The sequence below is a fragment of the Branchiostoma floridae genome, chromosome 7 (assembly GCF_000003815.2).
Source record: "Branchiostoma floridae strain S238N-H82 chromosome 7, Bfl_VNyyK, whole genome shotgun sequence".
NCBI lineage: Eukaryota > Metazoa > Chordata > Leptocardii > Amphioxiformes > Branchiostomatidae > Branchiostoma > Branchiostoma floridae.
In genome coordinates, this window is record NC_049985.1 from 3757691 (window position 1) to 3784769 (window position 27079).

Here is a 27079-nt window from a genome sequence, read left to right on the forward strand (position 1 = left end):
GTTCACTTTATCTAACGCAAAAAAAGTCTAGATTTGGCGGTCTGGGTTCTACAATGACCCTAGATACATGCAAGATAAAATACAAAAGTTATGCAAATCATTTCTGTATAGGGGCGGATAGGGTACGTCAGATCCGCCGGCAGCTCACCCCTCAGCTGCGAGATGATCTCTACCGGATGTTGCATCAGACACTCACTGAACAGGTGGGCGGAGACGTTGACGGAAATGTTGCGTCACATCCGTTACACCCGGCCTTCTCAGCAGGCTCACTACCGATATAGTTTTGGACAGAACACACCAGAGCAACCAAACAAACCAACTGGTTATATTATAATGATACCTCTGTTTTTATGGATTCATATATGGTCAAAAGTATACTGTCATTTGTAGTCTATAGTCATATGAACTCTTACACTGGTAAAGTCTTCATAGGCAGTTCCACTGGGCCTTCATGAAACAAAAGACTGACAGTACTTTTTGCAATCTTCTATCTTTATTGCAGTAAGCCTATCTTTATTGCAGTAATAATATACAATGAACTTTTTGTCTATCTGATCTGCCGCTGGAGGTTCTTTACATTTTGTACATTAAGTTCATTTATACTTTTCTGTTGAACAAGCCTACTGTTCAACTGACAATAGTCATCATCGACATGTCAGTGTCTTTAACTAGTACAGAAACAAGGAAAAATAAAAGGAACACTTCAAACTATGGTCGTACATGTGTTTCTGCATTCGGCCTTCATAGACCGAAGGCCATGTCTGTTTATAGGTAAATACGTGTAATTTGATCTCAGATGTTCGTACACACATACACCTTATTCAAGTCCGCAAATAGCTAGGTACATTGACCATAACGCCCTATGAGACAGTACTGTTGCGTTAGAAATACAATGTAGAGTAAATCTTGATGGAGAGTAGCAAATGGTGTTTGCTGTGCTATCAATAGAGCACTGTCGTTCACTATGTGTGTGTGTGTGTATCTGTGTATGTGGGCGTGTATGCGAGTGTGTTTGTGTGTCATGTGATCTCAGACGCACGTGTGTGTGTGTGTGTGTGTGTGTGCGTGTGCGCACGCGTGTGTGTGTGTGTGCCAGCGTGCATTGAGAGGTTTGCCATTCTTAACAACCATGTCGCATTTTGACTTAACAACAAGTTGATTTCAGCCATGTTTTCTAAAATCCTATAAAACTTCATACATGTAGTCTAAAAAACTACTCGTCGCTAGTTATGAATTTTATGAATTTGCCACAATACGGTGAACGGTTTGCTGAAGGAATAATTGCAGAATTTCTACAAATATTGCGTACATGTCAATTAGCCTTAAGTCATGTTCTCCTCCACCACGCCCCTCCGTGACGGCAGGAAAGCGTAGATGACGCTCAGCAGCGCAGCCATGCAGATGATGCCTGTAACTACAAGCCTCCAGATGTGCTGCTTTCTTCTCCAGCCGGGCAGGAATCGCGCAGTGATGGTTTCGTACATCGATGAGATGAAGGTACCACTGGGGGAACAGAGATGAATGGCAGATATTGATCATTGAAACATCATGAACTCGTCTTCAAAATTTGACCCCAATAGTACACACCCCTATGCAAATTAGAGTTTTCTATTTTAACCAATTTTCCAACTCCAGTGTGAAAGTTACCCCAATACTAAATTACAGGCCATTTGGCTTTCAGATAATGATGCAAGAACCCAAAGTATACATTTTATGGTCTAAAATGGCACAAATATTGCAAATTTAACAATGAGTAATGTTTGCCATTTGAAGTTTTCGAAGAATGAGATGTAGAAGAAACACTACAAAAAGCAATTTGTGTATGGATTGGAATATAACCAACGAAGTAAATCAGATGTACATTAAAGCTACGCAAAACACATTATTTCTATAAAAGCATAAATAAAACTAAGTGCCATGCATCAAAGCAATGAATGAGCTTACTTGATTATTCTGGACGGTTGAAAGACAAATGACGTTTCACTATATGTACTTTGTATAAAAAAAATTAATACAAAGTACGTAATCATTTTCCATGGCTTAAAGACAACAAACAAAAGAAAGAACTTTTTCCCTCTCACTTGTCTCGCTCCGAGCTCCCCTCCTGCTCCTCCTCCTCCAGGAGCAGCTCCACGTTATCAGTCAGCTCCTTCTGCTGCTCACGGAGCTCCAGCAGCGTCTTGGACACCTGGGCTCGGAGACCCTGCTCAAAGCTGCAAGGGAAAACAGTTTATAATGCATGGTAAGGAAGGTATCTATACGTGTTTGGTACCTAACACATCAAATTCAATGGGATGGGGGCATTCAGAATGAAGAGACACATACGTTATGATTTCTTTCATAAAAGACCGTGTTGTTTCAATTATACGGATTACATCAGCGCGTCCATCAATTTTGCAACCAAGCTTTCGAACATACTGTAAATCGTACAAAACGAGCAAACTTCTGCAGTAAGTTGCAAAGAAATGTCGGAAAACGAAAGCTAATGTTGTAAAATGTCAAAATCGATTCCAGAAATCAAAGAAGAATTAATCTATTGTTCGGTACACCACACTCGTCCTTTTTTCTTTCCCAAGCTTGCACCAGTTTTTGGGGTGCCATCCATGTCATCCACATAATGGAATCAGGGCGGCCTAAAATGAAGATAACGGTTGAAATATGAGAACAACATCACCAACCCTTTCTGGAAGATCTCCTCTTCCTTCTCCTTATCCAGTTTCTCAGTTTTCTCGCCATCGCTGTTTTTCTTGTCCGGCCGTTTGGTTGCCATGGCAAGTTCCATCAGCCGACCCACCGAGAAGCGACGGACCGCTTCTTTTACCACTGCAGAACTATAGAAATATAACTTGGTAGTGAATAGGAATAGAATTCGTCGTAGTACTACTCCTTGAGAAACACCTGAATTTTCTTCGTTTTGGCCAACCCTTTGGTCACCATGACAAAAGTTTCATGTCGACCAGCCTAGGACCGTTTTTTTCACCACAGCAGAACTATAAAATCCGAAAATAGTTTCATCAGGTTGGTAGAATATAGGATATATGAGAATTCTTGTACACAACCAGGTTAAACATACTTACTTACGTTTCGGTGTCTTTCAGACACCTACCTCAGAGCTTCTGACTGGAGTTCTACAAACTTGGCCACGTTTGGGATAGTGTTCTCGCCGCAAAAGCGCCGCCTACATCGGCTACATATAGCGGCGAGAAGCAGAACTCCAGTCAGAAGCTCTGAGGAAGCTGTCTGATAGACATCGAAACGTAAGCAAGTAAGTTCAACCTGGTTGTGTACAAGAATTCTCCTATATCCTATGAAAAGATCACTTGTTAATAAAGAGGAACGGAACTGGTCGTAATATTATTCCTTGAGAACACCTTACACTCTTTGTTTTGACTGTTAAAGTCGTAAGTATCTGTGGTCTCATGGCCGTAGCCAGGATTTCGGTTGGGGGGGGGTTCTTTTTAGTACTTGGGGGACCATCGAGCGCCGTAGGCGCGAGCTGCCTAGGGGGGTCCGGGGGCATGCTCCCCCGGCAAAAATTGAAATCTTGACCCTCTGAAACGCTATTTCCTGCATTTTGAGTAGCAAAATTTGCTGGAAGACTAAGCCAAGTTTTCTATCATAGATATAAGAGACTGTCGACTCCCCAAAAAATATTTTCACCATGTCCAACAGCGAAGATGCGAGGCGTCGCAATGGAGGTCCGGGAAATTTTGAAACCTGGACCCTCTGAAACGCTATTTCCTGCAATTTCTAGGGCACATTTTGCTGATAGACTCGCTTAAATTGACTGAAATTTCTATCATTGAAAAATGCCAGTCAGTCCGCCAATGAAAGAAAATCTTGGACTGTAAAAAGTGGACCTTTGAATGTGAAAAAGTGGACCTTTTGGCATGTGTGGGGGGGTTCTTCCGAACCCCCCGAACCCCCCCTGGCTACGGGCATGGGTCTTTCTAGGCACCAACGACATCGTTTATAAAAATGAAGTACGTTCTTAATATATGAAGTTCTTAAGCAAGTGACAAAAAATGACTGATAAACGATGGTAAACAATGTAGTAAGCGAGCGACTACTCTAGTCTAAAACCTAACGATACTGTATCTTATTGGGTATAATACTAGGATCCGGATAAGAACTCACGCCTTGGTCTTGTCTCCCCCTGCAGGATCCTCCATGCTGCCCTGTGTACTGGTACCGTTCGGCCCGAACACCGACCCTCGGCTGACCATCGGGGGGCGCCGCATGCCGCCGGGATTGTCCTGAGGGGCATGGGAAATCAGATGATCAATTTTTTTATTCTAGCAATAGTACATTCAACTCCCATGTATATACATATTGCCATATATGGTACGTGTTAATAATTGTCGCGCAATAAAAGTTCGTCTTCTTCAACAATCTGCTGCACACACCGTTAATACAGAATACCCAGCTATATCAACCAGTTCGTTGTTTCGTAAATAGGATTCAGTCTGTAAAGGAGACAATTTGAGGTGTACATTTTTTGCACTGAAGTAAGATGCTACTACATTACATACAGAATACCCAACTTTATCAACGGGTTCGTTGTTGCGTAAATAGGAATCTGTTAACAAACTTAAGGTGCACATTTTTCAGGACTAGACTGAAGTAAGATGCTACTACATTTTTGACCATGACGATAACCAGTTATCGATGGCAATGTCTCTTGTCAGTCGTGAACAGACAAAAGGATTTCCCTTCGATGACTTTTCAGCTTTTTTCCGTTGGAATCGTTTTATGTACCATGTACCATCGCACAAATAGCATTACATCCTGCTAAATCCGGACTTAGGCTCTAGGTCCTAAAGATGTTGAGCGTTTACTATTGTTTCTCTTAATCATATCTTACCGGAGATGGTGGCCCTCCTAAACCCACCGCAATGGATCTCGGGATAGCTGCAACAGAAGCTCTCCGTCTCATGCCCTGAGTATAATATTGAGGGCTAGTTAATGAGGGGTTGATGGCCCTATTAAATATCGTCCATGAATATCACAGTGGTTATTTCATGTCAATTACTTGAAATTAATGAACTGATGTGGTAATCTTCGCCGTGTAGGTAATTGTGGGTAAGGTTAGAGAATAATATCACAATGTATTCTACTGCATAACTCGGAACTGCGAAGCAGCTTATAGTGTTCTGGATAGCACAGCAGTTTCACACTCACGTTCAACTAATTCATATTGCACCGAATGGCTTGGCATAACGTGTATCTGTTATTGTTTTCGGTTTATATCTTTACCTTGTTCATGCCGGGAGAGAATGCCACAGACGCGCGCCGTACTCTGATCGGCCCGGGGGTTGGGGAGTCTTCTCCTGGAAAATCATTCAAATCCATTGGATGAATATGGAGAGTAACGTCTATTGTCTGTATAACGCAATGTTTTTATTGTGCTGCTGCGTTCCAAGTTCTGTTTCTTAAGTTGGTTAGACTGTAAAAAAGGTTCAAGTCTACATGTAGTTTATAGCTTTACGGACATTTTGTCATGAATTTCTGCAAAACTTTCTCTCATAAGACACGTTACCAAAAGTATTGAATTGGTTGATTTCATAAAAGGACCAGTTCTTACAAAAAGGTCCAAAAAGCATATTGTAGAGCTAAGCTGATTAATGAAAAGAGAATTGTTATCATTACATCATTTCAATAAGGGCTAGGAAAAGAGATTATCACGCATGACACAATATCCATCCAGTGTTCATTCTTTCATCAATATTTTGCGTACGGACCTGATTCCGATGTTCTCGTTGGGAGGGCAAATCGGTCGAACACTCCTGTATCCTGAATCAGCCGCCTGAAAAACACCATAAACACGAAGATGTCACCACTGATAGTCATCTCTGTACGACTTGTCAAAAGATTAATGTATGAAATATAGTACTTGGATGTAAAAAGTTCCTAGTGGCTTATAGTGGGTACTATTTGATCTTGCCAACATATTGTTACAAAGTCAAACCCTCGTATCATGATTTTGTCCAGATCCAGAAGAATGGGTCGTCTAAAAAGTGAAATCATCCGAGTCTTTTTGGGGAATTCATCGTGTTATTCAGCAAGGCAAGCGGAACATATAAAATTTAGTAGTAAGTGGCTAAGTGCTCTCTCCATGTCTACCTTGTCCCCAAATGATCAGGAGGCCAAGGGTCTAGTAGGTAATGGTTATGTTCAAACGTAGAGCTGTGTATCTAAATACCAGTACTTGTACCGTACCTATAAAATTGTTAAGGTACAGGTCCAGACCTAAACATTTGTGTACCTGTACCTGTCCCTTTACAAAGTAAATAACTATTGAACACCGCTTTTTGAGACTAAAGATAAGTAAATTCCAAATCAAAGATGACAATCGTGATAATCGTGCAGATGAAAATTAAGAAAACTTTGTTTTGAGGTCAAAAATTCAAATCCTTGCACAAAGATGACAATTTCTCACTAAAAAAAGACGGTAGACAACATTTATAACTTACAGATAATTGATCAAACTTGTTTAGGTACTAGGTTGCCAGTTGTGTGTGGTTGATTATGTGTCTGATTACCTCATCTCCTCCAGCTCTGCATGTTCCCGCTCGTACAGCCGCTTGAGATTCTCCACGTGCTGCATCATGACTTCTATCGCCCTGCTCACGCGCCACTCCTGCAGCAACATCAATTGTATTCTTAACCCTCAACCATCCCTGAACAAAGACGGTGGGCGCCATAGACTTACGGCAACTTATGACCCACTGCTCACTGAGTCACGTGTTCTATCTGCATAACGTGAAGTCACAGCAGCAGGAGATTGTTCATACCTGGACTGGAGCTGGTCAGTCAAATTTGGGCGAGTGCATTTTTTTGTTATGGATATTTTCTAGTTCAAGAATGACTTCTACCAACAGAGATGGACTTTCAAGTTATTCTTATCCCTGTGTGGCTTAAACCAAGAGCGGCGTCATATATACACCAAATAGCAGATACTCAAGTGGCTGACTATGATTTTGGAAACGGTCAGACGTTCCAGGTAGCATTCACTATGTTTCGTCAGTGACACTCACGAAAGTCACTGACGGAAGGACGCTACCTGAAGTCTGACCGTTTCCAAAACCATGTCCATGGCAAGTTGTTTGAGTAACTGCTATTTGGCATATCTTATCACCTGGATGTCTAACCTTCATCGACGTTAAAACAAGTAAAAGCAAGTCTGACCTGTTGGACGGACCCGTGCATCTCAGACTTGATGGAGACCTTGATGTTGAGGTGGTGGATGAGAAAGAGAGGTAAGACTTACCTGTTGGACGGACCCGTGCATCTCGGACTTGATGGAGACCTTGATGTTGATGTGAGTGAGGTAAGACTTACCTGTTGGACGGACCCGTGCATTTCGGACTTGATGGAGACCTTGATGTTGAGGTGGTGGATGATAAAGAGAGGTAAGACTTACCTGTTGGACGGATCCGTGCATCTCGGACTTGATGGAGACCCTGATGTTGATGTGAGTGAGGTAAGACTTACCTGTTGGACGGACCCGTGCATTTCGGACTTGATGGAGACCTTGATGTTGAGGTGGTGGATGATAAAGAGAGGTAAGACTTACCTGTTGGACGGATCCGTGCATCTCGGACTTGATGGAGACCTTGATGTTGAGGTGGTGGATAATGTCCATCTGCTGATGAAGCTCCCGCATCAGTTCATGGGTCTCACGGTCCTTCACGAGGTGGTTCAAACCCTGATGGAAAGAGTCGTACCCATGTTTACATTGTACCTAACATATCATCACCATGGCAGGCCATCACATTGTAAATGTAGACAGTACATTGCCACGGATCTCCTCATCTAGTTGAGCCTGTCTGCAGCCCTTTTTTTTAGTCTAATGGCAGTAGTACACACATACATTTTTGCAGGTAGGGATGAAATGTATCTCTGAATGCAATGTTTATTCGAATTCATGTTTTATGAGACCCAGGAAAAGTATATTCACATATTTCTATGTCATGGATTTTGTCGTCTCGTAAATCAATGGTGCGTAATATGCTCATAGAATATGAATGTATGTATCTTATGGCATGTATGATAGATACTTGTAGCCTCCACCAGAAAGTCTTAAAGGGGGTACGGGGATGCCAGTATTCGACCCCAAAGTCGAGAAATTGGCCAGGGGAATCGGTCCGCGCTTACGTTCATGTTCCCCCTCCTGCGCGGCCGATCAACTCCCCTGGTAGCAACTCCCCTGGAAAATTGTTCTCCCTATAATAGCCAGCGTAGTCAGCCTGGTAGGGACTAAATATGTATATGGGACACTGAAAAGAATCTCAGCGACAAGAGACGCACCACCAGTGACCCCCTGAGCATGCCCATCTCCTGGTCCAGGTTCTTCTCGGCCACGTCACGCTGCCTCTCCAGGAGGAGGCACCGCTTCTCCAGCGTGTAGGAGTCCGTCCGCCACTCCAGCGCCAGGGCAGTGAAACGGTTCTGCAGAAGATATAAGATATAAAGATAAACTATAGCACTACGGCCGTAGCACCGCTTCTCCAGCGTGTAGGAATCCGTCCGCCACTCCAGCGCCAGGGCAGTGAAGCGGTTCTACAGAAGATATAAAATATCAAGATAAACTATACAACTACGGCCGTAGCACCGCTTCTCTAGCGTGTAGGAGTCCGTCCGCCACTCCAGCGCCAGGGCAGTGAAACGATTCTGCAGAAGATATAAAACATAGTGATAAACTATCGTACTACGGCCGTGAGAAAAACTATAGCACTACGGCGTAGGGATCGCTTCTCCAGCGTGTAGGAGTCCGTCCGCCACTCCAGCGCCAGGGCAGTGAAACGGTTCTACAGAAGATATAAGAAAGAACTACAACCGTCAAACTATAGCCGAGGTCTACAAAAAATACGAGATCTAGCCATGGTCTTTAAACGGTTCTACAGAAGATAAAAGATATAAAAATAAACTATAGCACTACGGCCGTAGGTACCGCTTCTCTAGCGTGTAGGAGTCCGTCCGCCACTCCAGCGCCAGGGCAGTGAAACGGTTCTACAGAGGATATAAAATCTAAAGATAAACTATAGCACTACGGCCGTAGGCACCGTTTCTCCAGCGTGTAGGAGTCCGTCCGCCACTCCAGCGCCAGGGCAGTGAAACGGTTCTAAATATTGAAAAAGAAAAAAGGATAGGAAATAGTAGTTTCTGACTGACTCCGCGGATTGGTGGTCTAATATAATAATTAAAAAAATTCGACAAACATAGTCAGTAGGACGGTAGGGGAGTCGGTCGGCCAGAGTAGCTATTTCGCGGAGGGGAAAGAATTCTGGCCAGTCGATTCCCCTCGCGTACTATTGACTCTATTCGTCCAATTTCTGTTATTATAATATCAGACCACCAATCCTCGGATCCTAGTAGATGATAATGTAATAGCACCAGGGCTGTAAACTAGTTCTGGTTTGTTGAAAATATTGAAGTAGAACAAGTGCAATGAATCTATTCTACAACATGAAATGGCGACAGGACAGGACAGCGACGGATACTAAGCTATGCAATGCAGGAGATGTGAACTAATTATACCAAAGTCAGGGATGCGCACTAGGGCCGCGAAATGATTCTAAAAAAGACATGAAATAACACCAATGACGCGAATTATTCTACAAACGACATGAAATAGATCTAATCTAAAATACAGGAAAGAGCACATGAGCGAGAATACGTGTCCTAATGTTGAGCGGCAGTGCACTCAAAAACGTGATTCTTGAACCAGTTTAATAACTGTAATATCCAACTCAAAAATTGGACTTTCGACCCCAAATTTTTGACTGAAAATGTTCCAGAATGACTTCTACCAACACAGATGAACTTTCAAGTTAAATAAAGAGGTGATGTATACAAACCTCCACTTCCTCTTCCGTCAGGCACCTCTGCGGCTGTGACGTGGCCAGCCCCAGATTCCTCAGCACCGACTCAGGCATGCTGCGGGAGACAGCCTCGCTGTGGTCCTCGGGGGAGGAGGAGGGGGAGCTCCGGTCACTGTCTTCGTCCTGAAAGGTGGTCAACATTTATTCTTCATTTATTACTGTCATTATATATTCACGTACGTTATATTGCCACTTACGTTTGTGTTTGTGTGTTTGTGTGTGTGTGTGTGTCTGTGAACAAGATAACTCATGAACGGCTGGACGGATTGATTTCATACTTGGTGTGTTGGTAAGGTGTGACAAACACTAGAAATGATAAGATTCGGGGCCACCTAGCAGCTTCCCTTGTTCTTCATTCATTTAATATTATGATCACAGCTATAAATTCCACCTGATTAACATTGAAGAGTGCATGTCATTGATGATGACTGTGAGTTTCAAAGGTTTTCAAAACTTTGTAGAAGAAATCAAAGAAAAATCAAAGCACCCACATTAACTTGTTTGTCGCTATTAACAACTTAAGGACGGGGGGCGATACAGACTTCCATTACTGAAGAACGTGCTCGTAAGATCACGTGTCCAACGTAATGGGCCAGGAAGTCTAAGAAAGGCAAAATAATTACTACGGTCTACATGTTGTGTGAGTTGGAAACTTTTTTAACGAGATGAAAACGTCAGAGCGAACCTGTTTGCTCTCGGTCTCGGAGGCCTCGGCGAGCTCGGGCAGCCGTGAGCTGACGGCAGCGGTGTTCCCGAACCGAACCCTGTTCTCCTGTAGTAGACAGAATTAACAGAAAAAATCATCAGTGGTTTCTTGCAAAGAGGCAAAATAGATGAATAAAGATTGCTTTTCCGTATGTGCCTCTCTTCTGTTGGAAATAGGCTCAATAGGACAATCAAGTTCTAAAGCAAGCTCAAACTCGAGTTTTATGCCTGTCTACAACATTGGACCAAAGTCAGGCCACAGTGGAATTCTCCAAGTATCATATTACACCATTTCCACCTTACAGTACAGGCTGCCACTCTGAGGACACACAGCAAGAGAAATTGACAAGTTGACACCAACTGATTACATACAATACCTCAATTTTTACGTAAAAATTCAATAAATCTGAACAAAGTCACCAATGGCTTCCTACCTCTGCTCCCCTGCCCTGTTCCCTCAGTACCTTCTGCGGCTGAGCCGGGCCCGGGGTGTCTCCTGGCGGACCTGGGATGGGCCGCAGCGGGAAGTCCTGGTACCCGCCCGCACCGCCGCTTACCTGGTCACGGCAGGGCACAATACTAGTACATTACATGTCAGAATCATATGCAGTCCGGGGTATTATCGACTGCAGCCCTTTGTAGTAATGGAGTGCTGAAATGACGAAAGTCTTTAAGCCTCATAAGCCAGAAATCTCGGTAAGCAAATTTGGATGTAGGGGTTGATCTCTTCTCGACTGTCTGCAAACGTTAAAAGGCCGAGCTTGTTTGTCAAACAACGGGGCAACCAGAAAGATTATATAACTTTTAAATTAAATTTCTTCTGTGACGGTATACACTACATGACAGAATCCTTTATAACCTGCGTAGTACACGAATCCACGGTATTGATTATCAGATTTGGCCTTTTTTGTTGATAAAGTGATGAAAGTGCAGGAAGTTGCATCTTTAACTCTCACAACCCAGAAATCTCGGTAAGCACCGTTGGATAAAGAGTTTATCTCTTCTCGAATGTCTGCAAACGTTTAAGCGTAGAGTTTGCGTGACAAATATACGGGGCAACCAGAAACATTTTGATACCCCAGTTTTCTTGACGATCAGCTGGTACTGCTATCCAATATAAACATTGTTTAAAATTCAAGTAAATGTTAATAATCTGTTATGGTGCCAGAAAATTTTACTTTCTAGTAAGAATGAAGCTATATTCAATATAACACGTTAAATATCCCTTAAGCGAGACGGGGGCCTGTACTGACTCACAGGCACCTTCCCGTTCAGGTCACCTGGAATGGTCTTCGGGTCATTTCAACTTGAGCAGGATCAGAGGACTGATGTCTTTGGTTAACCTCCTTGGGTAAACATTTTACTTTGTGTACTAAAATGGCGTATAGAATCTTATAATTACATCAAATGACCAAACGATCTATCTATTGTTCAAGACTGACCTTGGCTAGAGGGAAATCTCGATATCCCCCCGGCCCCTGTGCTTTCGGAAGCGGGAAGTCCTTATAGCCTCCCCCCTTTCCTGAGGGTTTGATGGGGAAGTCCTGGTACCCCCCTCCTGTCGGCTTGGTCTGTGGGAAGGTGGAGTTAAGACCCCGGAGGATGTCCGCCTTCACGTCTATGTCTGAATCTGTGGAATTGGACTGGGAATAAAAACAAAACATAAGAGAGTGTGAAATGAACACAAGGCGTCTTCCAAACACACGAACCGTTAAAAGTGTGTCCGACTCTGACGATTTGAATGATGAGAATCCACGTTACCCCCTGAACTACCCTGTACCACACATATGATAAAATTGGACAGGTTTTGCTTATATGTGACAAGCCAAAAGGACTTCATCGGACGTTTACCCTTCCTTGGAACACTTTCGCTCAATGAAACAAGTAAACAAACAAGCAAACGAAAAACAAACGAATGAAACATGAGCAAAGCTAACAGAAGTATGGCAGACTCGTTAGCTCCAACAAACAAAAACAAATAAAGCAAACAAACACAAACAGATGCAATGACAGATGACGCCACCGTACATACACTCTCAGAGCTGCCACTCACTCGCAGTGACCTTGTGGATGACCTCTTCTTCAGCCTCTGCCCCTCCTTCTCCTCCTCCTCCTCCGGAGGGGTGTCCAGGCTACTCTCCTTGTCGGCAAGATGGCCGCTCTCCTCCGCCGTCTCCTGTCGTGTTGGGGACTCGGACCGCTCTGGGTCGCAGATAGATAGAGATTTATTATAGGATCACAGGGCTCGAAATACTACCTGCAATATGCAGGTTAGTGCAGGTAAAATGGAAGCTGTGCAGGTATTTCTGATGTCTACCTGCACCTAACCTGCACTGGCCCGCGTACTGAGTTTTATACACGAATGTCCTATAATATAGGTATATATGGATTGTTATTAGCTGCACTGACTGTTACCACCTACAAAGTATAAAAGAAAAAAAAAGCAATGGTTCCTGAACAATTTTAGTATGATCCATACTTCCTAAATTGTGTGGTGCAGGTAAAATTTGTCTGGTGTAGGTAATTTTCAATGCTAGCTACACCATTGCAAGTAAGCAGAATAAAGTATTTCGAGCCCTGTGATCACTGTGTTCACTATTTCCTACTGAATCCCCTGTCGTGCTGACGAACAGGTGAATCCTGAAGGCTGAATAGAGGGTATCTTTGGGGATCTAGTCTGCCGCACGCAAAGTAATGTTTTTTTTTGTCTTAAGCCTAGTAGAGTGTGGCATCCTCTCAAGCCTGGCATAAGAGTAATACATCTCCATGCAGTTTTAAAGATGACATAAGACAGTGTCAAAAGCCAGTCAAGTAGTGACAGGTGGCAGTTGAATACGGCTTGGCTGGCTTTTGATACACTGTCTTATGTCATCAGTTATTCTGTTCAGAGATTTGCACGAGAGAATATTGATGCATGGTGGTACAAACTGGATACAGGCTTAAATTTACAAGAGGCATTGGGCACTTCTGTTAACTGCTCAGTTTAGGGAATACTACGCCCTCGATGTTGGTCTTTTTATACCCTAATGAAAAGTTATTAGTGTTACGATTTCGCCGTTGTCTGACCTCGTTCCGTTTTCCCCGCCTTTTTGAACTTGTAAGGTCTGGGTCGCTTCTTGAACCTCTCCGACGCAATCCGGCATTCCTCCAGGAGCTCCAAGTTCCGTTTCCGGTCCTCTTCCGTCAGCTCCACTTCGTCCAGCGAGCCGTACAACAGGTCCACAACCCCCTCCTGTCGGGTGGTAAGAGAACTGCATCTCAAAGTCATTGATATAACACTTGTTTTACACACTCCTCCTACCAGACAGCTAGCAAGCTACACAGTGCAGATAGTACATTACAGGTCCAACACATCCTCCTACGGGAGAGCAAGTAAATCCCGTCTCAGATTTATCCAGCGAACATTAGCTAGAGGTACGATTCATTTAACTGTACATGCGCACTCGGAACCGCTGTAACATACCATCATTTGTCTATCTTTAGGCCACGCTGTCTTAATTTTATGGATGACATCCTCTGGAGACCCCAAAACTAATGCCCGTAGGCGGAAAAAAGAGACAAAAATTCAGCAAAGAAAAGATGCTGCTAAACCAGAGGAATGAACAGGGGGCTTGTTGTTTATTGTTGTTCATTAAGAAACCTTTTAGCCCTTACGGGCTAATCTTCCAAGGTTCTTTCCCAGGCTTGATTTGTCTTATAATCACATCCAGTAAGACTGGAAACATGAAGTCAGTGTGGCCTTACATGACTCCGTGTAACTTCGAACTCACCTCACTAAACGACAGGATGGGCCTGCCGCCCCTACAGAAGGAGATTTTGCGCAGCTCCTGGAGCGACGCCTTCTTGATGGGGTCTGACCGCCGGTGGACCTTAGGTCTCGCCAGGAACCCGCTAGACCCTCGCCTGGGGTAATACACAGAGATAATACACTATTTTAGAAAAAGTCACTTGGGACATACGAGGACAATGTGGCACTGCACTCAAGTAAGTAACTCATTTCAACAATGTCACATACAAAGTACAGACAAAAGGTAAATGTACTATTCGTCATTTACCTCCCAGACCGAAGTCAGAGTATGCACTCTTTAGTTGAATTGATCCGGAAAATAATAATTGTTTTCCTACCTGTTTCACATTGGTAGATTGGTACATGTACTAGTAGTAAGACTATCCTTGATTCAACTTTAATCGGCGAGAAAGCGTTCAGGTCGATGTATACTGATTGACTGATTAAGTGTCTTTATTAGAATAATTGGAAACAGAATGGAAAAACAATATTATCCATCTTAAATTTAAAAAAAGTTCACTACCTCACTTCCCCGATGAACTCGGCGGATTTGGAGCGTAACGCCTGTGTGTTGTCCCCTGGTGCCAGGAGGCTTCCTCTCCGAGGGAGGTCCAGCGGCTCCCCCTCATCCTCCGAACTGGCTGGGCTCTTCTGATGCACGTAATTGCACGGAAATTGGGATTTACCAAAAGCGGAAAATGCCAGGTAAAGCTGGTCAAAAAGCAAACTTTACCAGCCTTACAAATATCGGTAAATCCATCTTTTCGTGCGACATGTATAAGACAAAACATGATCAATGCATGCTTGACTTTATGAATGAAAACATCACTGAGATCCTACTCCAATGTGAGACAGCAAAATACATAAGCGAATTTATCTGTGGGACGTTTACGTAATACATGTGCCCATTCTTCATAAAAAAGCTTCTTTTTGACACTTATGGCTGAAAAATGTCCCCACCTCACTGGAAGGCTCGTGCACGACGGGAATGAAATGGTTCTCCTCTGCGTCTGACGTCATCTCCACCGACTCCTCCCGCAGCACGGGCAGCGGACCCCTCTCAGGGAACAACTCCCTGGAGATCAGATGATAAGAGTTATGACATGATAAGGGGAACCCTTATACCCCAGGGGAACTCTCTCAGGGAACAACTTCCTGTAGATCAGACGATAACTGTTATGACACGGTTAGGGGAGCACCCTCTACCCCAGGGGACCTCTCCTCACCATTGAGGAGGACCTTCATCAATCCCGGGTAACAACTCCCTGCAAATCAGACGATAGCAGGTACTACACGAGTGGGAGAGCTCTCCCTCCACACCAGGGGACCTGTCCCCACTACTGGGGACCTCTCTCTGCCTTGACCTCTCTTGTAATTCATCTCCACAAATACTAGTAACACCTCAAGACTAAGAACAAAGGAGAAGCCAATGAAGGTAACTGTCCCACACACTAAGTGGCTACTCGCATCATCATTCATGGTGGGAGATCTTTGTCTACATGTTTCAACGTAAGAATTTATACAAAATCAATTATCAAGCTGAATGCAATGAGAGGAATCATGAACGTCATTTAAAACACCTAACTATACTTCTTTGTAATCGCCAAAGGCACTCTTTTTAAGATACACCGTCAAAGAGAAATGTCGCAAACTTACATGTCTTCTTCACATCCTTCCTCCTCCTCCTCCTCCTCCTGAATGGCGAAACTGTTGGTCATCCTCATCTTATTCATCAGCCCTAACCGCTCCTGCAGGGATGTCCGGCAGCCGAGGCTACTGAGCGTGCCCTCGCCAGGCCTGGGGTCTAGACTATTTGTTTTGGAGTCCAGAGGCCTTGAGTTTGGGGGACTGAAACCGACTCTTAAAGAGTTCGAGTCTGGAAGCTTGGAGACGAGACTACTTGAGTCAGGAGGCCTAAAGCCTTGGCTCTCTGTACTGCAGCCTAAAAGGCTGGGAGCGAGACTGTTATTGTCTGACGGTCGGGATCCTAGGCTACAGGCCTCTGAAGTAGACGTTGACGCCTTGGGTTGGTCATTTCCATGGTCAACATCCGAAACGACATCATTCTCGCCTTGCTGATCGCCTTCAGGTGATTTGTAGTAGATATCAAGAACTGGATCGTACAGGTATGACATATTCCCTTGGTTCTCAGTAGAAGAAGTTTCCTTCCCAAGTTCTGAGTCCTTTTCTTGCAGTGCTTCTGACCTTTCTGCACCAAGCGTGGTTACGTGATCTGGTACGTTCTCAGGAGTAGCAACCGAGTTGCCACAGTCTAAAGTGACCTCAGTGCTATTGTCTATTAGTGAAACGGGCATATCAGAAACATCCCTTGTCTGAAGAGTAACGTCAGAGACGTTAGGTGTCAGAACATTGTTCATCCCGTCATCAAGTGTAGTAGAAGCTAGTTGAATCTTGAGAGGTGGTACCCCCGCTTCTGTATCATCATGAACTAACTTGTCTTGACCTACAGAATGGTGCCTTACCTTTAAGAGTCCATTTTCATGGTTCTCAAGAGTCTTCTCAGGCGTTGAGAAAACTGTGTCAGGCTCTGCGTCGACGTCGCTACAACAAGGCGTCTTATCTTGTTCCTTATCTTGTACGATGTCTTGACCTGGTGAAAGTTCCTGTAGATCTTGCTTATAATAAATCTTCTCAAGGATCTGGTCCTGTTGCCTTACGGGCAGAGTCAAGACAGTTTGCTGCTTCTCATCTTGGCTGTTTATTTGTTTTTCATGACCTTCATCTACATCCTGTGGCAATCTATCACATACTCCGTTGTCGAGATGTTGACCTGAGGCATCCAAGTTGTTACAGGGATGTGCTTCTGCTCCTACTTCCGCCACTGCATTTGCTACTAGACTTGCAACATATGCACCAACCGTTGAGACGGGTTGTCGTGATGGACAGTCTGTTTGTGTGGAGACGTCACTACAGTCGTAAAACGTTTGCGTACATGCGCATACGGTGCCACTGGGTTCCCCGTGACCTTGACTATCCCGGAAGTCTGTTTGGGTCTGACTGTCCTTTTGGTGATGTAAGCTAATGATGTCACAATGACGAGTTGGGTGGTCCAAAGTAGTCAATCCAACAAACGTCTGTACGCATGCGTCGACAGTTTCAACATCGTTTGAAACTTGCACGCATGCGTCGAATTGATCCCTTGTTGCACTCTCGTAATCAAAATCTGTTTGTGTCAGGATTGAAGTCTGGTGACGCTGATAGTTGTCCGTTTGTACGCATGCGTCCGAGAGGTCGGTCAGGGTCAAGGACACCTGGGAGATGTACAAGCTGGGTGCAACGGCCTTGCGGTCATTGAACTTGAAACCGGCCTTCTGGCAGTGACACTGACCTAGAAAAATAATCATGTCACTTTATACAAACAGCAATTCAGGACCTAAATGCCATGAAAACAATTATGAAGTAAACTGGACCTACTTCGTTACGAAATTTCACTGTGGATTATACTGTATCCATACGCCCGCTATGTCTGTTGTCTCTACCAGACTCCGGCCTGGCAGAATAGTAATACTAATAGGGGACAAGTTAGGAATAAAATTCTAGTAGGAGTAAATCGTCCTAGGAGTGAACCGACTGGCCGGCGATAGACTGCAATAGACTGAAACCCCCATGGCAACTTATTTGTTCCTATAATTGGCCAAGCTCTTCTCTTCTTTTATCCAACTGACACGTCTGCTTGGAGACCTCTACGTCTAAAGGAAGAACACGTTTCCCCTGTTGGTGAGACGCCGCAGGCTGTGTGTTTGTACACAATGTCATTCCTGTCAAATCAATCTCAGGACACTCCGACTCCAAACAACAAACCTGCATCTGCTGGGGCCGTCTTACACGTTGCACGAAGTTCTTGCAATTGCCCCTGTAGGACTTAGTGCGCCATAGCAGTAGACGATAGGGTGGAGAAGGAAGTGCACACCTCTCCTTCTCCTTAAAAAGTCACGTGCAGGCCAGGCAGACGGGGCGCCTAGCCCATTCTGTCTGCCTACCATTGTCTTCCGAGACAGATGGATGCCAACAACAAATCTCAGGACAGAACAAGAATGTGTATGGAAGGGGAGGGGCAGCAAAGAAAAAACAATTCTCTCGACCTGCCAAGAGATAAGACGTGACCTTTTACGAGCTTCGATTCTACTTGTGTATTTTTCTCTTGATTCTGTGATAAAAAATTTAAAGTATGGAAGAGATCTTGAATTCTTGATCTTTGCTGGATCGGAATTTCCTGGCACAGGACGCTGGTATCGCGATAGGTTATGTTTACATGTGACTAACTTAGCTCGTTTTTCCCAGCTGAACCTTACAAAGTCTTCAAGAAACCATGCCTTTCTTTTCAGTTCGGGGTTTGCGTAATACGTCTGGTATGTAATAAAACATCCGACACTATTTTGGAACATTGTTGACGTACACTCACCAAGTGGTGACATGCACAGGTCATTTAAAAGTCATGTGAAGGCTGGTGAAGTTAATGCAGCTGTATTTCCGATTACTACTGTAAAAGAATTAGGATCGGTAGGTAAATAGGGAGTACTTTATTTTAAGATTTCGGTTGAAGCAGTACAACAAATACAATTTGGGTTTTGTAATAGAAAACAGTACCTACTAGACCCTTCAATTAATATCTTGTCATTCCACCTTGGAATACCCAAACTATTTGCTGTAATTTGCTTGTTACTGTTATTGTTATTGTTTTTGTCAGGCGTAATTGTTTTGTTGACGGGTGATGTTGATACATGTATATGATAACTGGTTGCTAGAGTGCATCACCTCTACGTCATGTACTTTCCTTTGTTGATCAATGAAAAAGCAATATACCAATGTCAAACTGAAATGCATCCGGACACTGGCGTTTTCAATATACATTATACAGACAGGTATATTGTTTCAAATCAACTATTTAAAGCCATGACCTCTAACTTTGTGAAATACAGGAAACCGCTTTTGAATGTCATCACTCAGATGTCGAACCGAGCAAAAATTTACAATTTATTTGTCTTGCCAGCAGTCGGCCTAAAACAAATGGTAGTGTTGGCTGGATACCAGGTAACACTGAAGTTTTCCCAGGGCCCAAATGCCACACAGAATTAAAATGGGGCAACTAATTACACTATTACATCTATTACATCTCTTACCCTAAGAATTATTTCAATGAAAACTTTGTTGCACATCTTAGATTTTCAATCCAAGTTGTCCTCATGCCCAGTACTTTTATTTATCTGTAGACTTTTACGTTAATAAACACGCACTTACGTCCTTGCTCTCAGACATATACAAATCTAACAAATGTACACTTGTAGTTACACTGTAGGTTAACAAGATACAAAACAGACCTATGTACAGCACTTAGCGATGCACATGTATATAGGACAACTATTCTGGAGTCGAACTGTAAAAATCTGTTGTTATGTCGGCTACAGTAGTGGTATGACAGGTATGTACACAGTTTAGGTGCGACGCTACACAGTGGAAAACATGTCATTACTTACAGTGCTTAACGATGCACCTGTATATAGGACAACTATTCTGGTGTCCAACTGCAAAAACCTCCTAATGGCGAACCCTGTTCTTGTTATGTCGGACACAGTAGTGGTATGACAGGTATGTATACAGTTTAGGTACGACTCTATAAAGTGGAAATCATGTTATCACTTACCAGAACTTTCCGATCTGTTCTTCTTGAGTTGTTCCCTGCAAACAAATGAGAGGAAGAACGTAATATTCCTATTCCCCTGCGGTTGTCGTCTTGACACAATCTTATAACATCAGCGACTTCAAGGAACAACTTAAAGGAGGTCAAAGTCTTCCCACACTCACACTCTTATGCCCTTAGAGTGCTCAAGTACCAGTGACAGACGTGTCCATCTAAACACGTCCTAAACCTTTTCCGCGTAGCGATGCTCGCACCCGATATGGCCGTTGACAGGCCTAGTTTTGATACCGCAGCCTGTCCGTTTTCTGGGCGGCGTTACAAGTGTATTACCGCCGGTTCTGCGCTCCGTACACCCCGGTAACCCCTGCCCCGCTGTCACATTAATTTCGACAGCGCTGGGGAGTGGAGAAAGGTTGGGATAATCATTTCAGCCGGCCTGACAGGCGAGCTTCCGCAGTCTACACTGACTTCCAACCAACTTTGGGTACGTTTCTGTGCAATTGCAGATTGATATCACCTAATGAATTGATATGGCGGATCCAGTAAACTATGTCAAACAAAAAGAGGTACATTATAAAACATTTTTTTCGTTGACATCAAAACCAATTCATCCCGTATAACATATATAGCATTGCTTTTGGCCACTAATTGGTCGATTCCAACTTCTCACTCTAATAATACAACGTAGAATTTAACTTAAAGTCTTTGACCTATTCCTTCTAAAAACGCGCGCTCAGCACAATACACACGAAACAGTGCAATTTTGATTTTGTTCAACAGCGAGGGTTTCAAATACGAGGGGCCGGGCGCGTTGCCACTGTTTCACCACGACTTTATACTTAAACTCCGTGGCTGACCATTTGTGAAAAATTGATGACACCTTTTACCCAGTGTGTACGGAGCTAAGTACACACGCTCAGGTCTTACATACACAGTCCCGCCGTGCCAGTGGTGGGTAAGGCCACACTGACTTGATTTTGTGGATGACATCCTCTGGAGACCCCAAAACTTAATACGCACGGCCGAAAAAAAAGAAAAATCTAGGAAAAAATGCTCTAAACCACAGGACACCACAAGCCTAAACATCCAGACCCTTCTTCCCCAGGCTTGGTTTGTCTTATGTTCACCTCCGGTAAGACCTTAAGAGACAACCGTCGCCAGTCCAATCATGTTTATATTGCTATTCTTGTTAAAGAAGCAACAAGGGTGCTGTAGCCCGATGGCAAGCATGGAATCCTGATTCATCAGGGATGTTTAGAATATATGGAGAAAGACAACCTCAAGCCAACCGTTCACACTTACGCCACATCTTCAGAAAAGACGCTGGAGCCGCATGTTCCCCGTTTAGGAACTTTATTCGAACCGACACACAACAAACATGTTTCGCCGTGTAGCTTCCTCAGTGTTATCTGATTCATCAGGGATGGTATTGTGTAACATGGGGCCACATTTGTTTTTGAAAACAGGTGAAAGTCAATGCGCGCGCGGATGTCATCCATAGAATTAAGATAGTGTGGCCTAACAGCCGAGCAGGTGGATCGGCTCACACGGCCAGCCATTACCGACAAATGTTGATTACATTCCCCCCGCGCTGACCCGGGCATGGGAGGAGGGGCGAGTTCATTCGGTGAATTAAGAGGTGGAAACAGTCACAGGAAGAATGGTGAAATGTCTGGATGGCAGGATTTATGTACAAACGGAAGAAACAAAAGACTGCCAGGGACCTAAAATCGTTGAAATGTGACATGAATAACTACAAACACTCAGATTCGAACAAATTCATAATAAAAGATCTTATCTTAAAGATTCATATGTGAGAACACACAAACATAACCAAAAACAGTACCCCTGTAAACCTCATTTCCGGAGGTAAGAATCAGACAAATGTACTTAACGTTATCTGTGCAGGTTAATACCCAGCCACATAAAGTGATTCAGCTGTAAGGTAGTCGGCCTTCACGTGTCTCACTGAATCACGTTTTCTCAGTATTTCTTTTCACACCAATTGCCTACCAGTCGGTCGTCGAAAGACAACTTTTAGTTCTCACCGAATTAGCTAAGTCTGAGTTATGAAGTAATACAGTAACGTTAATGTTCGTAGTTCAACAAATAGATTTATGACGACTACTTACATCATGACCTCTGCCCTTTTTCTTGCTTGCATCTCCAGATTTAGCGCATGCGCCATGGCACGTGCCTCCTCCAATGTTTCCGACAAGCGGATTTCGGACGCCTGAAGCTGCAAAAAATTTTAAACGAGGTGTAATTTTGGTCTCATCATCATCCGGTTTTATTATAATGATTTTTGTATGATCAATAGAATACAAAAATGTGCTGCTAGGCATGACTGTGAAGTATTCTTACAGTGTATAGATTACAGGACACTTGAACATATATTTATGTGCAATGTAAGCTATATGCCTAACCTTGCTAGTGTCTTTATTGTTCTGGCGGCCATCATTTTTCTCTCACAAAGCATGCTGGTTGCCTTAAGGTCAGCCTGACTTTGCGCAAATCTGATGTCACTATTTAATTGACGTGTCACTTAACTTGAATCCCTAGCGAGGAGAGAGTATGGGCGGGAGAATATGTCAGACCCAGGAAAACAAACTAGTTTGACGTTCTGGCGAAGAAACTTAAGTGGATGTCTCACATCGAACTGTAGTTTGGCCACCATTCTCTCCAGATCATCAATGTTGAGTTCCTGTGGTTGAGAAAGTGATGAAAAATGTAACCATGACGGACGTTAAGCACTGATTTACACGTACTGTATCACGCTTCGGAATTCTAGTCTTAAAATGGCAATACTTTTATGAATTTTATAAATTTTTTTTTTGCTAAATATTAAATTTAGTAAAGACCTGTGGCCGGACTAATTCACTGGCTCATTGGCTCATTCGCTTACTGGTTCACTCACTCACACGCTCGACTCTTCCATGCATACATATTAAGCCACACGTCATTTTCTATAAATTAAGCACTTTTTCGAACCTTCTCTCTGAATAATGGGACAAAACGGCATTGACTCTACCAGAAGTTTACGTCTTACACGCTTTTCTGATTTTTTTGTCTCGTACCAGAAAAAGTTTCCGCCTCTCCAGGTCCCCACATCTTGACCTGGACTCGTCCAGCTCAGCCTGCAGTTTCATCATCTTCCGCCAGAGGACGATCTTTCCTGGAAACTCATCAGTGTGTAACCTGAGTTGACATAAAGGATCAGTGTCTATACAGGGTGTCTGTTGTTATAGTGGCAATATTCATATGCCAGTAAGAATAGATGCATCTTTTTAATGTACAGAGACAAAACACTTACATTTAACAGCAGATATATTTCACACTCGTAATAGACTTTGCTAGGTATGAATTATGAGTGAAGCTATTTCTTAAATAACGATACTCGCTTTTAACCATAAAAATGGCGGACATATGATTGCGTCCCAATCACGTGACTGCAAGCATCGTTAAGTCTTTAAGTTATTATAATATAAAAACTTTTCTGTAAGACATCAGACGGTCTCGGTAAATGTGACTTGGCAGCAGTTAGGCACAAAACGAGGGACAAAAATGTCCCCTTTGGCCGATCGAGGAATTAAAAAAGATTCAACCTACGTCGCCATTTTCCCTTTTCGACGGTCTCGTTCCCAGGTCACTTCAGCTAGTTCCAAGCGGAGCTCGACATTCTGATTGGCCAGGCGACTGCAGCTGTGCCATACGTCATTCACGTGACACATCAAATCATCCACAGATCTGTTTAAGTAGAATAAAAGGATAGTAATTAGTACAAGTAAATCGATAATGCACTAATTTTGTATATTTAATGTTATAACCCTATTTTCTATTCAACCTTCTCCATCCAGCCTAAACCTATAACATACAAAATGTGTTACCAAATAGCTACCTTAGCGGGATGGATATTCCATGGTACAAATAAAATAAAAGTAGCTTTAAAACCTTCCTGACTACTAGAAAGACTAGTAGTTTCTCATTTATTCTAACTGCATAAGTTGGCCACGGTTGTCAGAGTTGCATACACGGGGCTGATATCAAAATTTCCCAGCAAGCTAGATACAAAATTTCCATATCCTTAATACTAAGTCATTGAAATTAATTGAGATGAACTAAGAGATGATTGAACTAAATTTAGTTCGGGAGCAATCAACAAAGCCAGGGGAGCGATCGAGTGGAAAGCTAACTAGGATGGTATCAAAGTCACTTAACCAACCCCACTCACTCTTTCGTTCGTAGTTAATCCTTATGAAATTTGTTGAATCATACAGAAAACAAAGAAGCACAATATTTTGGAAATGTTAAATGGATGGCGAATAATATTCCATCCAATCTTTTACAGTAAGATTTTGACCATTTACTTTCCGGTCTCCACAAAACGAGCAATGACCACACGATACGTGTCCTTTTGTGGTGCCCCATATAGTCCATGTATTCAAAAACATACCTGATACAACAATAAAACCTTGCAGGATCCTCCAAAAGGCAGAAAGGCAATCAACTGTATACCAGTACATCATTAAAACGTGAGCTGAATTGAAGACCGTCAACGTAGAAAAACAACGACAAATGTTGTGTTTTAAAAGTAAAATTCCGTCGTTCACGACTTTCTCTCAAATCGATTCTCCTTTGTTATGAAACAATGGCGACGTGTGCAACAGATGTTTCCTGTAGATAACGACCTTTCCGTAGATCAATGAACACATCCCTTCATTGTAAAACATCCATGCGAGACATTATCGTCCATTTAAGTCAAATCTATAGGCTATTTGATATGCCTGAATGTTGGGAAGGTTACAAAGTATTTTAAAGTATTTCAGTTCGTCTCTCGTGAGTTAACGCTCCATATGATTGGCGGGATGGTATAACTTTAAGAGTTATATATGCACATACATAAAGTTTTGTGCACACAATTTACAAAAGAATGGGGGAGGAACAAGTTAACATTTGCTTGTAAAGTCGCCATGTTGGATTTTCTCACCTGATGTGCCTCGGAACCTCGTCCCCAGGTATATCCGTGTCCGTGACCTCTGGTGACCCCATGGTGTGGCCTCGTTCCCTCCCTCACAGACCACGAAAATGTTCAACGCCTTTCAGGTAGACTCTTCAAGCCGCCGAAATGCTTCCAGCATAGCTCAACTCTATGTAACAAATATGACAAGGATGAATTGAAAATATAATAAACGAATCTATGAATTAAAAATTGAACAAAAGAAAAAAAACTGAATGACTGGATGATCATGAATGAATGATCCAATGAATGTAGGACTATGAATAAATGAATGCTTTTACTATTATGATAATTACTAATGCTATGCATGGTTTAAAATTAGAGGGGCGGGGATGGCCTTTTTTACATTATCTGAGCCCTAACAAAAACAAGTTCCCGTTTTAAATAATTTCATATATATATCAACCTTCAACATCGAACTAAATTCAATCTCCACTCTTTATCCAGACGCCAATGGTATATTTCGAACTGTGATTCGCTAAGAAAAGAATGTAACAGTTGGGGACATTGACCTTCATGACGTCATATGAAGGTCAAGAGGACCTGGATATAACTCTGACGTCATGTACGGTCTATTTTTGAACATAATGCTAAGTCTATCTTCTAAACAGTTTTTTCTGTTTTTCTGTGTAATTTGTATTACCTGTACATACGTTAGCAATAAGTACGAACTGTTAGAATGAATAATCTATCTGTGTGTTAGCAGTCTTATTTCACTGTCTACAGAGGGCAAAGCACCGGAATGAATGAGCATGGGGTCCGACTTACCTTCTTCTACCACTTCGTTACTCCATACTTTCAGCAAGGGGTCTGAACTGTCAGAACTTGTCCTCTGTGATTTGTTACGTTTCTCTACGTATTTTGACGCACGTTCCTATTCTAGCGATGCCGCCTGAGGCTAGAAAATCGCCAGATGTTGCTACGTGTCCTTTTTCCCTGCCCGGCGCTTTTTGGAGCAACCCAAACACACCACGCCGCCCAACACAATGGGTCCTACCGCCTGTTTGGACTAGAGAACGGCGCTAAAGGCCGCAGCCTTTACAACAAAGGACCCATAACCTTTCATCATAATGGAGCCTTCACTTGTGTACTCTGGTCGCGATGCAGGAAGCGATGTGCATTTTCTGTGTTCCGAGATGAAATGTAGTAGGTCACCGGGAAACTATTACAGTAACTGATTTTTGATCTGAATTACATAAATATTATCTATGGACTATCATATTCTTAAACATGTCATATGCCGTGAAATTTGTGACGAGCATTTTAGAGGTGGATAAGTTGTCCGAAGATCCTTGACAAAATTGCTATGAAATAGTTGTAATATTATCACATGTTGGGTGTTGATGTTGAAGTTAGTATTTGAAACAAATAAAGAAACATGTGCATGTGCAGCACAAGTAAACTTTTCAACATATCATTTAACGTGGAAAAATATGTGATGCAATGTCAATAATTGGCGGTAGGTATTGGAAATATTACATACTCGGTGTTATATTACGTTTAATGGCATTGAATGAAGTTCATCCTTGGGATTGAATGCCACTCGTGTAGTTTCAAGATAACATAAAGCAGCCCGCGAAGATGATGATGATGAAGAATGCATCCAGGTGTATCCCCCTCCTACAACCAAACATTGATTTTTGAAATGCCAAACTTCGTTTCAATGTCCCTTGTTTCTGGGTTAATCTGAAGTACAAACAAACGGCAGAGAATCTGTGAAAGACATGACTGACTTAGATGTTATCCCATAAACTGTTGCAATATTTTTGTCACGCTTATTAAGATATATTTAGAAATTAAGATAGAAATTGTATCGTTCGAAAGCAAATTCTTATTAGGGGAAAATTGCTTATCATGTACATATGTTGGATTTTAATTGATGTTCACAGTCTTTAGTTCACAACTAGAAAATGCACTGAAAATGCCTTCGGCTACACAGGATAAACCACGTGATGGTACCGTCCAGAAAAAGGGTACGTATACTTCCCAAAATACATTCAAAATATACCATTTGCCATAAAGTATTA

At 42.8% G+C, this 27079-nt stretch overlaps 2 protein-coding genes across 2 annotated transcripts; both read right to left on the reverse strand.

Moving 5' to 3' along the window:
• Positions 1 to 1311: 1311 nt before the first annotated feature.
• Positions 1312 to 2825, reverse strand: LOC118420263. Its single transcript, XM_035826990.1, has 3 exons — positions 2679 to 2825; positions 2082 to 2213; positions 1312 to 1503 (listed from the first exon to the last, which is right to left on the reverse strand). Exons 1-3 carry the CDS (start codon positions 2780 to 2782, stop codon positions 1323 to 1325), a joined length of 417 nt encoding a protein of 138 aa, XP_035682883.1. The 5' UTR covers positions 2783 to 2825; the 3' UTR covers positions 1312 to 1322.
• Positions 2826 to 4133: 1308 nt separating this feature from the next.
• Positions 4134 to 25176, reverse strand: LOC118419312. Its single transcript, XM_035825672.1, has 23 exons — positions 25023 to 25176; positions 23645 to 23782; positions 23113 to 23233; positions 22689 to 22739; positions 22168 to 22274; positions 20039 to 20073; positions 16033 to 17725; positions 15337 to 15451; positions 14900 to 15027; positions 14360 to 14492; positions 13656 to 13821; positions 12643 to 12791; positions 12032 to 12232; positions 11024 to 11146; positions 10570 to 10656; positions 9861 to 10007; positions 8311 to 8451; positions 7577 to 7708; positions 6543 to 6640; positions 5742 to 5806; positions 5257 to 5330; positions 4865 to 4939; positions 4134 to 4256 (listed from the first exon to the last, which is right to left on the reverse strand). The coding sequence occupies exons 1-23, from the start codon at positions 25082 to 25084 to the stop codon at positions 4134 to 4136; spliced, it is 4164 nt and encodes a 1387-aa protein (XP_035681565.1). The 5' UTR covers positions 25085 to 25176.
• Between the last annotated feature and the right edge of the window lie 1903 nt (positions 25177 to 27079).